This window comes from Crocodylus porosus, unplaced genomic scaffold, assembly GCF_001723895.1.
Source record: "Crocodylus porosus isolate Cpor-Errol unplaced genomic scaffold, CroPor_comp1, whole genome shotgun sequence".
NCBI lineage: Eukaryota > Metazoa > Chordata > Crocodylia > Crocodylidae > Crocodylus > Crocodylus porosus.
The window spans coordinates 36,747,105-36,758,517 of record NW_017728911.1 but is presented as its reverse complement, the minus strand read 5'-3'; the positions used below and the strand labels follow the sequence as shown (position 1 = coordinate 36,758,517).

At 48.1% G+C, this 11,413-nt stretch overlaps 1 protein-coding gene across 1 annotated transcript in view; it reads left to right on the top strand.

The window, feature by feature from the left end:
- The first annotated feature begins 6 nt into the window (after positions 1 to 6).
- Positions 7 to 11,413, top strand: part of IGDCC3 (immunoglobulin superfamily DCC subclass member 3) — a 174,140-nt gene continuing 162,733 nt past the window's right edge. The window contains exon 1 of the mRNA XM_019533826.1: positions 7 to 198. Within this exon, the coding sequence (XP_019389371.1) occupies positions 132 to 198 (67 nt within the window). The 5' untranslated portion in view covers positions 7 to 131. The remainder of the gene's footprint in view (positions 199 to 11,413) is intronic.

Genomic DNA, 11,413 nt, shown 5'->3' with positions numbered 1-11,413 from the left:
GGAGATGCTGACAGATCCCTGATGGATGTGCAAGATGGCGCAAGCCCGCTCCAGCCACCGATTGTCTTAGGCGGCGGCGGCGGGACGTAGCTCGGGCTCCCCGCGCGCAGCGCCCGGGCCCCGGGCATGCGATGGCCGCCGCGGGCTCCCCCCTGCCCGCCTGCCTGCTGGGACTGCTGCTGCTCGGCTTGCGAGGAGGTAAGCGGGGCCGGGGCGAGCACATGGCTGTGTCAACAAGCGCCCTTCCCCTACAGGGTGCCGGGGGTGGGGGGGGCGGATAAACTTTCTCCCCTTCATCCCTCGAGGCAGGGCCGGCTGGGGGGCTGCAAAGTTGCAGCTCAAGTCCCCCAGAGGTGGAGGGGCTTCAGGGTGTGATGGGCAGCCCCCCCAGCTCTTCATTGGCATCCCCCGAACCTCTCTTTCTCGTTCCTTTGCGCCATCTCCGTATGGGGACGAAGCCCAGGCGGTGTCGGGCTTTCGTCGTGGCCACTGAGTGCCAAGTCGGGCTGGGCCAGTCCCAGGTCCAAAGACCGATGCTGGGCCTTGGCAAGGTGGGCAAGGGGGTCGGGATCCGCCTGCAGGGAAGTTGGAAGGCAAGCGGCCCGCTATTTCCAACCTAGCAGGACCACGATCTCCTACAGAGCTTTGGCTGGGGTTCAGATGCACGCAAACACACCCAGCAACACCCCCCATTGGACTGCAGCTGAACTACAAAAACATCAAAGGGATTTTCCCCTGGACCTACCGACCCCCGAGAAACTCTAAAGCCGCGATTTCCCCCCCACAACTCTGGATGCTCTTCGAGGACCAAATCATTGCGGGTGGGGGAGGAAAAGCCAGGGAAGGAAAGTGGTCTTCTCTGGCCAAGGTGGGATTACAGATGGACTTCTCTCCTCTGGCTTTATTTAAGACTATCGGGATGGGCTGGAAAGGGTTTCACCACCTTGAAGAGGGGAGAATTGGGTAGTTTTGGGCGCAGGTGCCCGTTACGCAAAGCTGTCAGGAAATCAGGGTGGTGCTTCAGACTGTAACGCCTGGTTCGTAGCAGCTGAAGGTAGCGGGTGTGTGCCTAACTCTTGGAAAACAGAAAAACACTGAGGAGCTGAGTGTAAGGAGGCAGGTCTCCTCGCTATCACTCTGCTGTGATTCCTGGACAGATAATAGTGTGATTAAAATGAATGAAGTAATGTCTCTTGTTTTGGGCGAGGGGGGGAGCATGTTATTGAAAGTTGATCTTCATAAATCAAGGTCTCCCCTAATTTATCGTTTAGGGATCCGCTTAGATTTCTTTGCACTGTCCTACCCTGCCTCTCCGCGCTGTGAAGTAGGGGATCTGACTTTTCGGTGTGTTGTATTGCTCCCTCTTGAGAAGGCTTTGGAGCAATTTAAAAAGTGATTTTTTTCCCCCCCTCCTCTCTTGCTGGTCCGCTCTTGCACACTTTGGACGTGGTTAACGGCAAGGTGCAAGTTTCTGTGCCCCGTTTAATTTAATAAGGCACTCCATGTGTATGTCCATCGGGGACCGAATGGAAGCCTGCTTCACTGAGAGCAAAGCTGGGACTCGAGGGCCCTGCCTGCCCGGGTACTGTGTCTCGGTGGGTGTCGTTTTTCTTGGGACGGTTGCTCTCTCCATTACATGATGCCGGAGCTCCATCCTCATGAGTGCGCGTTGTTTTTTTCTTTTCAAACTTTCCAAAATTAGGGCACAGTGCCTCTTAAATAAACCAAGTGAAAACTGACCTGCCTGGATGCTCAGTTCATTGGAGCTGGGTGCAGAAACACAACGGTATTTCCTTTTTCTTAATTTCCTGGAGTTCTTTGTTCGGAGTGATGGACAGCTTTTGTCTGTTATTGCTGAGCCCTACATTCAAAGACAGGCACAGGATATGAGAGGCACCCAGGCTCTGCTCAGTAACAGCCTTGGAATTAAATATTGTCATTTATATTTAAGTAGGCTTAACTTCTAAATTAGTGAAGCTATAAGCTTTCGCTAATTCCTTTTCTATGCGGCTTTAGGTTTTTTTAATGTGGAAAAGGATTGGTTTCTCCTAAATTGGTGTAATACCCTGTCTTTTCTCTTAAAATACATACAGGCTATCTGGTATCATTTCCCTAATAAAACTCAGAGACGATGTATGAAATTCAAACCTGTGTTCCGCCTTTGTTTCTTTTGGGGAGTTCAGCCTGAGAATTTGGTTAAGTACCAGGAGTTGATCGGTTTTCATTTACGATCGGCACTGCACGGTTAATAAAACAACAGCCAGGCTCATCTAGCAGCAGCAAAGTTACACGTGAGATCGGAGAGCATGGGGTGTGCGAATATCGACCCAATATATGGATACCTAACCACGCATGCACGTGTTTCCCAGCACTGATGCCTCGGGGGCGCTTATTCTGGCTCAAGTTGTTATTTAAGTTGCCACGGCACCTAAAAGCCAGGCAAGGCAGCAGCTCGTTGTGCTGGATGCTGTACATGTGTAAGGCAAATGACAGTCCCTTCCCCAAGCAGTGCTATGGTAATACACACACAGAAAGTCTGTACTTGGGCGTGATGATTTCTTTCTACCGTTCTGATCACCCCACAGATCCTGCTGGAGCCTGGTAGGACTTGGGCATATGTAACGAAAACAGATTTGGACCCAAGATCTCTCTTATAAACCCGATTCCCCCCCTCTCTCCCTAGTCCTGTACCATTCCCACCCCCCAGGCTTTACCAGTAAATGTGATGTAAACAAGAGCAGCTCTGGGCCCTCTGGCGGTAACGCTTGCTGGACAGCAGCAAAGACACTGCTACTTTATGCATTAAAATGAGAAATGCTCTTTTTCCCTCCCTCTTCTAGCTGCCTTGATTTCTCTGCCTCCTTCCTTTGTTCCTGGGATCTTCCCCTCTTGCCTTCTTCTTAGGGCATGTTAAGTGCGCTGCACGGACGCCAGGCTGCACCAGCCCCTTCACAGCTGCGCTCTGCAAATACTTCCGAAGTGGTCCCATCCAGTGTGTGCTTTTTTTTTTTTTTTTTATCCCAGCCCCCCATGCCGTCCCTTCCCCACTGCCCAAAAGTAACTTCTTTGTCTGGTGTGTTGAGATCAAGAGAGCCTGGCTTTATCACCATGGTGCAGCATTAAGATTCAAAGGCTGGCTCCCTGCTCCTATTGAAGTCAGTGGGAGCTTTCTCATTGACTTTGCTGGGAGCAGAATGGGGCCCCAAACGTGTGGTTTCTGTGTGAGAAGCAGCATGTCAGCACAGCTCCATGCTGAGACTGCTTCCCAGCTCCTGACTTTCTCCTGTTGCAAGCGGAGAGCTAATTCTGCATTGATTAGAGAGCACACCACACATTTTATTTTGCAGATTGTCACTGCCTCAGCCCAGAAGATGCTTTTCTTTTTATTTCTTCATCTCATGCTTGGATGACTGAGTTTCTGCCCTGTGGTATCATCCTTTTATTCGACCTGACAAAACAATTTGGGGAAGCTTGTTGCAGATGAAGAGCTTAAATCTGAACAAGCCTAAATCCAAATATCGGGAGAGGAGGAAGAGTCGACTGAGGTTGCTTTGAAATCACTAAAGCATTTGAACTTTTACTGGAGCTTTTTAGTTTTACAGAGTTTAGAAACTAATAAATTATGGAGCAGGGCTCATGAAAACCTACCCAGTCACTTTATCCAAAAGAATATGTAATGTTTTTGGTTTTTGCAGGAAAATAAAAATAATTGTTTACACGTGTTCAGGAGTCCTTGGCAAGCATATAAACCTGATGGTTAAGGAGGTGAACATGTCAATAATTGCACTTTAAAAGAAGAGAGGCAAGCGGGCTGACAGCCTGAAGAAAGCGCATAGCCTGCCCGTCTGGGGCTGCTGTTAGATCATATGTCGCTGTTCCATCGCAACCTCCGCTCCATGGAGCCGAGTCACTTAACAAACTAGACCTGCTCCAGCTTTGGTAATTTAAAACCGGAGTTTCATAGCAGAGGAAAGGATTCGTTTCAGTTTTGCTCATTGTTTTCACAAAGCTAATCGTAAGACAAAGGGCCGGACTTTCTTTTTTCCACCCCCCCGCTTTAAACCAGTGCTTTTGCCAAAGGGATGTTGGCTGCTCTGAGCCAGGAGTGAGGATGAAAGGGGAGAGTGCTGCTTTTTCGGAAATGCTAGTGTGTGGCCCACTGAACAGATGGCCCCTGATTGGGGACCTGTAACTGATCCTGTGCTCTCCAGTACTTTACTGCTTCTCAGTATAATGGAGCACTTGATTTATCTCCATTCATTTTCAGGTGTGGAGTGAGATGTGATGAGGAAAAGGGAATCAGAGGGTGTGGAAGATGCTAGTGTAGCCTGCCCCGGAAATGAATAATCACTCCAAAGTTTAGATGAAGAGTATCTAAGGGTGCTCCCCTCCCAGAGACCTTGCCTTAGCTCACCTTCCCCAGCCTCCAGCCTTGTCTGTAGCGTAGGCAGCATTCATTAGCTGTTGAGTTCAGGATTCAGGGAGACCTTGGGTGCTGCCTTTTGATGCCACAGGCTGTCAGGCAAGAGCAAGACCTTTGAGGCCTGTTAGTCCCCCATAAGAATTCCTCTCTGTTACTTCTGGCTCACCCCTGTTGCTCAGACCTCATACAAACTGTGGTATGGTCCTCCTCTTTGTGGATGGTCCCAATTTTCATTCCCTGTGTGAAGCACCACATGCCTGAGATGTTGTGCACAGAGGATGTGGGGCTTTCCACCATAGGTGGGACTTGCTGGGTCCATGCTGGAGAAGCCCAAGAAAGAAGTGACCCACCACTCTGACCCCAGCATTATTGCCAACGCAAAATGCTGATGAGCTTAGGTGCCCGTGCTGGGCAGTTCCTGTCTACAGGTAAGCTAGGAGGTATGACTACCTCCCCTGGCAGCCAGTGAGGAAGGGTCCCTTCTCATGGATGTTCGACTGGGCTCAGATGCAGGCTTGTGACGACCCTTGTGTTTTTGGACAGGAAGGAAATTCCAACCTACCATGTAGTGCTATTGACTTTCCTGTGTTTGGAAGGTAAGGAGCCCCTCTCTTCTGGGCCCTTTCCTCAAAGATAGAGGAGGGGAGCAAGGTGAAGACTGGGGAGAGGTCAAAATTGAGATAAAAAGTGGCTTGAAGGAAGAATGGGGGCCAAGGAGAGAAGAAGGATTAAAAGAAAAAAAAAAGGTAGACATAATGCAATAAAAAGATGGCTTGATTCTAAAGTGTGAGGGTGGTTGTTTCCAGGTGTGTGGTAAAGCAAGGGGGTGTTATCCCTTTATATGGTTTGGGAGCCTTCTGGAGGCTCCTGAAACAGTGCTTTTTTTCAGGAGCAGCTGCATGGCTGTAGCAAGGCCTTCAGGTTTGCACGATACGGTGGTTGGGTGCCGAGAGTGCTGTGTGCTTTCTCCACATTTTGTGATGTTAAGTGCAGAAGATGCAAGTGATGGAGACAAGCTGGGGTCACAGCAGCCTGTGGAACAGGGACTCTTCTGGCCAGTGTAGCTGGCCCAGCAGTACTGATGAGCGTAAAATGGGATAGAGGATGTTCTCAGATATGGAGGAGGAGAAGGGTGGACCTTCCGGTCACCCACTCTGCTTGGAAGCAGTGGACAACTTGCTTTCTGAGAGGTTGATGAGTGTGATTGTATTTTAAAGGGTTTGGGAGTTTTGGCTTCCTTTGAAGCATTCAGTTGTTGGGATTAGGTGGGTGTATTCCATTCATTAACCTATGAATGAAGGGGGTAGGGGTTCTCAAAGACCTGTGTCTAAAGGAGTTGGATGGAAGTTACAGGTCCAAGTTTTATGGGCAGAATCATAGCAAGTGACAGAGTGCAAGTTGGAGTGGATGCTGCTCTGCACAGGGCCATTTCTCTGTGCACTGTTAGAGCAGCCTTGGGGTGCATCTAATTGCTCTGGGCTGCATTGCACACTGCAGGAGGAGCTGCTGTGTTGGGCAAGTCAGTTCTCACTTTGCTTTTGTCTGCCTTGTCTATTTAGGCTGCATTTCACTGGGGCAGGAGGTTGGGGACCTGCAGAGCACTCAGGACAAAAGGACTCTGCTGTTGTTGAGTCCTGAGACAGGTACCTTAGCCCTGGATCATTATCCTTCCAGTGTAGACTCCCAAAGGCTGCAGCTATTTTTTCACAGAACTTTGATGTCTTGAATGCTTCCTCCCTATTCTCCATCTGTAGCTGTATTTCATGTTTGCTGGCTGGAAATGGTACAGATAACAACTGGACATTCAGTTGGGGGCAGTCTTTTGCCGGGGAGCCTGGGCCTTCATCCCACACTCCCTCCATACTTGGGTAGAATCTGTATTGACCTCAGTGGCAGCTCTGTCTGTGTTAAGAGTGTGTGGGCTTACTTCATTGCTTTGCTACCCTTGGCTTATGCAGGGGCAATTTCTGGAAATATGTCTGTGCATGTTGGGAGTAGCCACACTGCCAGGCCCCATATTTTCAGTAAAACATTTGGTCAGTCCTTTCAGTCCCAGGGGGTTTGCACTGTGCTGTGGAAGTGCTGCATGGTTGGCATAAGCTGTCCAGAGATTTGGTCTGGAGAATTCCTGTTGTGCAGTATGGGTAGCTCCTCCACCAGCATGCAGTGGAAGAAGGGGCAGGGTGAGGCCTGGAGGACCTGAGATGGACTGGGCCACCTTTCATCACTTGGCTCTGCTACTGACTTCCTGTGTGACTTTGGGCAAATAACTGAATCTGAGCCTCATTGTCTTTATCTGTGGAATGGGAATAATGCTAATACTTGCTTTGTCTTGTTTAGAATATAAATTCTTCAGGGGAGGGATGATTTCTCACTATGTATTTACACAGTGCCCAGAACTACAGGGCCCTGCTGTGAGATGTGGCTTGGATGAATTCCAGGAATAATAATAATAATATTAATAGGTGTAAAATAAGCCATGTTAATTGAAGCTGTTTTGAAAGCGGGTGGGGTGGGGTGGGGGTGGAGAACCCAAAAACAATATTTACTAAGTGGCAAGAGAAAAATCAGTGGAAGAAAAAGTTCTTTTGAAGCTTCCAAAAGGAATCGCAAACAGCATTCAACCACAGCAACAAAATAAAACTAAAACATAAAATAAAATAAAGGCACTTCAAGGTGTTTTAAGCTTTTCATTAATTCAGAACTCTCTCCCAGTCTCTACACTACGTAAATCTGGGCGTTCAAAAGCACTGGTAATAATTGGTTTCTCTCAGCATGCCTTGTGGCGTGATCAATATACGAGGAGTTGGGTTTGGTTTTTGTTCAGTAGTCATACACACTGTCACAGATCATATTGTTCAGGAAGATGTTAACTGTTTCTCAAAGGGGGACTTGCAGAATGAGCACTCCAGTCATTTTCTCTTGGCCTTTGTGTCAGTGCTAATAATACTTTTTTTTCTCCCCTGGTAATAGGAGGTAAAGCAATTTTCCCTTTTACAGATTCCAGAGCACAGACAGTTGGAGTTACGACAAGCATTTGTTTAATTGGCTAAACAACACCCAGTCCCTTTGATGAATAAGTCAAGCCGGCTGCTGGGGAGAAATTGAGAAATGTTTTCTATTCTGCACGCAGTGACTGCAACACACACACTAGATCGAGGAGTCATTGTCATAAATCCCTCTTTTGCAGGACTTTGGCTGGGATGAGCTCAAGTGCGATATGCAGCACGGATTGGACAGGTGCGTTAGGAAGTAACTTGCAATTAGACTTGTCTAATGAATGTGTAAGCCTAAGTAATATCCCCTTCTCATTCCCCCCGCAATTAATTAACCAGTTTTATAGATTGCCTTTGATTAGAAAATGAAGTTTATTTTCCCCATTACATTGAATGGGTGTCTCAAGAGCAGCTAGGGCAGTGATTCTTAACCAGGGTCCCCCAGCACTCTGGGGTCCTTCAAGCTCCTTTCAGGGGTGCTGCAGGTTGCCACACAGTGTTTAGTAGCAGGTGTGCAAATATGATGCACAAGGTGAACCCAAAAATTTCAAGTAGAAAACCATAGTGTTAAAAACAACCTGGCCTGTTGTGGTTTTTCTGAGTTTGTTGCAACAGAAGAATCGCTTTAGTATTTTTCTGTAGTCCAAAAAGAGTGAAAAAAGAGCTGATATTTTCTGAGAGGGCCTCGAGTCCAATGAGGGGCATCTTGAGTCTAAAAAGGATGAGAATCTCTGCGATAGAGTTTACATTTTCCCCCCTCTTAAATTACCTCCTTGCTGCACTTCCACCTTCTTTTCCTGTGTGTCCATGCTGACCTCTACAGTAAACCTTCCTTTGTCCCACGGGGGGATTCCAGCATGAACATCATCCTTCTGGGGCTCTTGAGTGTCCTGGTGAAAACTTGAGCTCAGAGTTTGGAATTTGCCTTCCAGATCTGGAGCCTGATAAGGGAGGTCTTTGAGGACCAGCCCCAAAGTCTTTGTAAATCTGTGCCTTCATGTGAGTAATCCCACAGACATCCTCAAAAACTTGAATTTCCAGCACGTCTCAAGACAGGTGGACTTCAGAGGATTGTTGGAGACAAAGAAAGGGCTTTCAGGGTCCCTAGCTCTCAGGGGCACCTCTCCCCCATGGGTGCCTCAGCCAAGTGGATGTTAGGTCAGGCTGTCAGCAGGCCAGAGCTTGCTGCCCTTGAGTGACCGTAGGACTACTTAGGAAATAAAGTATCCCTGAACACCTGCAGGGGAGAGCACAGCCCTGTCCCTTGTGGATCCTGATTGCTTATATAAGTAAGCAAGGCAGGATCTTGGACCTTTTGCTCTTTATTGAGGCAAAATGTCCACACACTCAGAACCAAAGGGCTGAAGGGGTTCTTCTGGGCCATCATGCCTAATAACCCTTAGTCACCCAAGGGGCTCTGTTCCATTGGCTTTGAGAACTAAGCAGAATTAGGCCTTCTTCCATAGATGCTTTGGCTGGTCCCTCCAGCTTTTGAGCCATGCTAGTACTGCCACATTCCACAAAGACCCTGTGCCCGTCTTCACAACGGGTGCTACTGGGCTTTGTGCTGCAGATTTGGTTAGGGGCTGAAGGAGCAAGACTCTTTCTCCTCACCCTGGAGTACGCAGGAGCCTAACTCTGTACTTCAGCTACTTATCCAAGTGCTTCCCCAACTCGTTCATTTATGGGGCATCAGCAGTTTTCAACACGTGCACTGCAGGGGTCCCATGCGGCCATGCAGCGTGGTCCATAGATAACAGCAGGCCGTCTTGCCTCTCTTCTCTGCTGGAAACTTGAGGTTAAGTAGCCTTGGCAAGAGTCTGTTGGTTCCTGGTGTCTGTGGTTGGTACCACCAGAGAGAGGACAGAGCTATCCCCATGTTATAAAGAGGGGACTGTGGCCAGGGAAAGATAAGGACTGGATTTTTAGAGGTATGGAGGTGCTTCAAATGAGAATGAAATGCTTAGGTTCCTTTGGAAACCCCAAAGTGCTGCAATAGACTTTTGAAATATCTGGCCTAGCTGGGGGTATGTAGGAACCTTGTGCCAGAGCAGAGGGTCCCAGGCTGGCACTCTAACCACTCTTATCATCCATCTTCCCACAAGCAGCTGGTATGTCTGCCATTTTTGGGGATTGGTAGAGGGCTACACTGGCCTTGAAGTGCCAGCCAGCACAGATAAAACAGGGCAGATTCCATGGCTGCTAGAACAAATCTGCCCTAAAGCAAGGAGGAATTGGAGTGGAGTGGAGGTGTCTGGAGGTTGTGTCCTACCCTGGGGTGCCTCCAGCCTGGCATGGAGCAGGAGACAGTAGCCCAAGCCAGCTCTTGTCTAAGAGCAACAGGTTTAATCAGGAGCCCCATCCATCTTCCTGCTCAAGCAGCCTTAGAACGAAGATCCAGGCAGAATGTTTATGGAGGTAAACATGATTATTCCCAATCACAGCCTCTAATGATGGTTATTATAATGACAGCCATTGTGGGGAAGGGTATGTAATTATGTTGATTCTTCTCTTTATTGTACATATAATAATAAGCTATTTTATGCCAGAATAAAGGGGGGAGATGGGGAATTTATTTCATTAGTTTCCTTCCCCCTCCCCCCCAGTGATTGCCTCTTGGGTCAAACACTGCGATCTTTACTCAGGCCAGATTCCCACTAGACTCAATGGGGAAGCTGAATGAGTAAGAGTCTGTATTATTACTATTCTTTTTTTAAAATGATAGAACAGCTTACCAGCTGCTGCAGAGATTGGGGTCTCAGTCCCTGCAGAAATTGTGTTCGATGCTGTTTCGATGATGGCCCCCTCTAGAAAAATGCAGAGCATTCCTCCAGTTCCTGACTTTTCACGGCAACTTAATTGATGGTTTGTGCTGGCTGTACTTTAACCCCGGGGCTGTCTCATAAACAGAAGTTGGAGAGGCCGATAGATCACCGCAGTGGATGAGGAGAGTCTGACATTTTAAGACGCTTAATGGGTTAATAAAATGGTGGAAAAAAATGTGGGTCACTTTAGGTGCCTGCTGCTAAATGGAGTCTGCCTGTTTTGTGTGCATGCTCATACCTCTGCAGCAGCACCTTTGACCTGCTGCGCAGCAACCCCGCGCCTTTGTCTGCTCTGTCCATCTGCCTCTTCTCGAGTTACACCCCGTGCTTATCCCCCGTAATCTAATTTGAGCTGCTGTAGAAAGGGGTGAGAGGTTTAAAAAAGGAGAGAGAGAGAAGCAGATGCACCAGGGCTTGCAAAGTAGAAAGGACAGGCATTTTATTTAGAGATAGGACCTTTCTGTCATCTTTCCATGTTTGTTTTTAAGGAGCAGAAAAAAAGACACAAAAAGGGCTGTGTACTGCATGCTGTGGGGAGTGCAACAGGCTCCTGTTCTGGGTTAGTCCATTGCAGTGGATGCGGGTAAGCTGTGGCTGGGTTTCTATGCAAATTCTCCACCAGGCCCTAGGTCTATTAACCAGTGCTCGGGAAGGACCAGTCCCCTTGGACCCTGTGGGTGAGAGGAAGAGCTACTTTAGGATCAGACCATAAGTGTCTAATAATCCAAAATGATTCTTTCTCCATATTAGACCTACCCGGTGGAGCTCTGTTTGGTTCACAAATGCACTTGCAAAGCTGCTATGAACTCCAACCAACCATTGGATGGCAGAATTTCAAATTTCCACAGCACTTTATATGATGCATTTGGGAATCTGTTGAGTCAGCCATTTTAATAATGAAACCCCCTTTGGATTATTCCAAAGAGTGAGAACTGCCACCCATGAGAACTTGGTAGCATATTTCGTATTTGCTAAGAGGTTACACAGTGGATTTATGAAGGATGGTTTGGACAGGGATGATCCTGCCTCAGGCAGGGGGTTGGACTAGATGACCTGTGGAGGTCCCTTCCAGCCCCACTTCTTTCTGACTGTGTGATTACTTCTGGAATTCATTGCCATTTGGGATGATTGGGAGCTCCCTGGGTACCAAGCAGAGCTGGCCTTAGGGA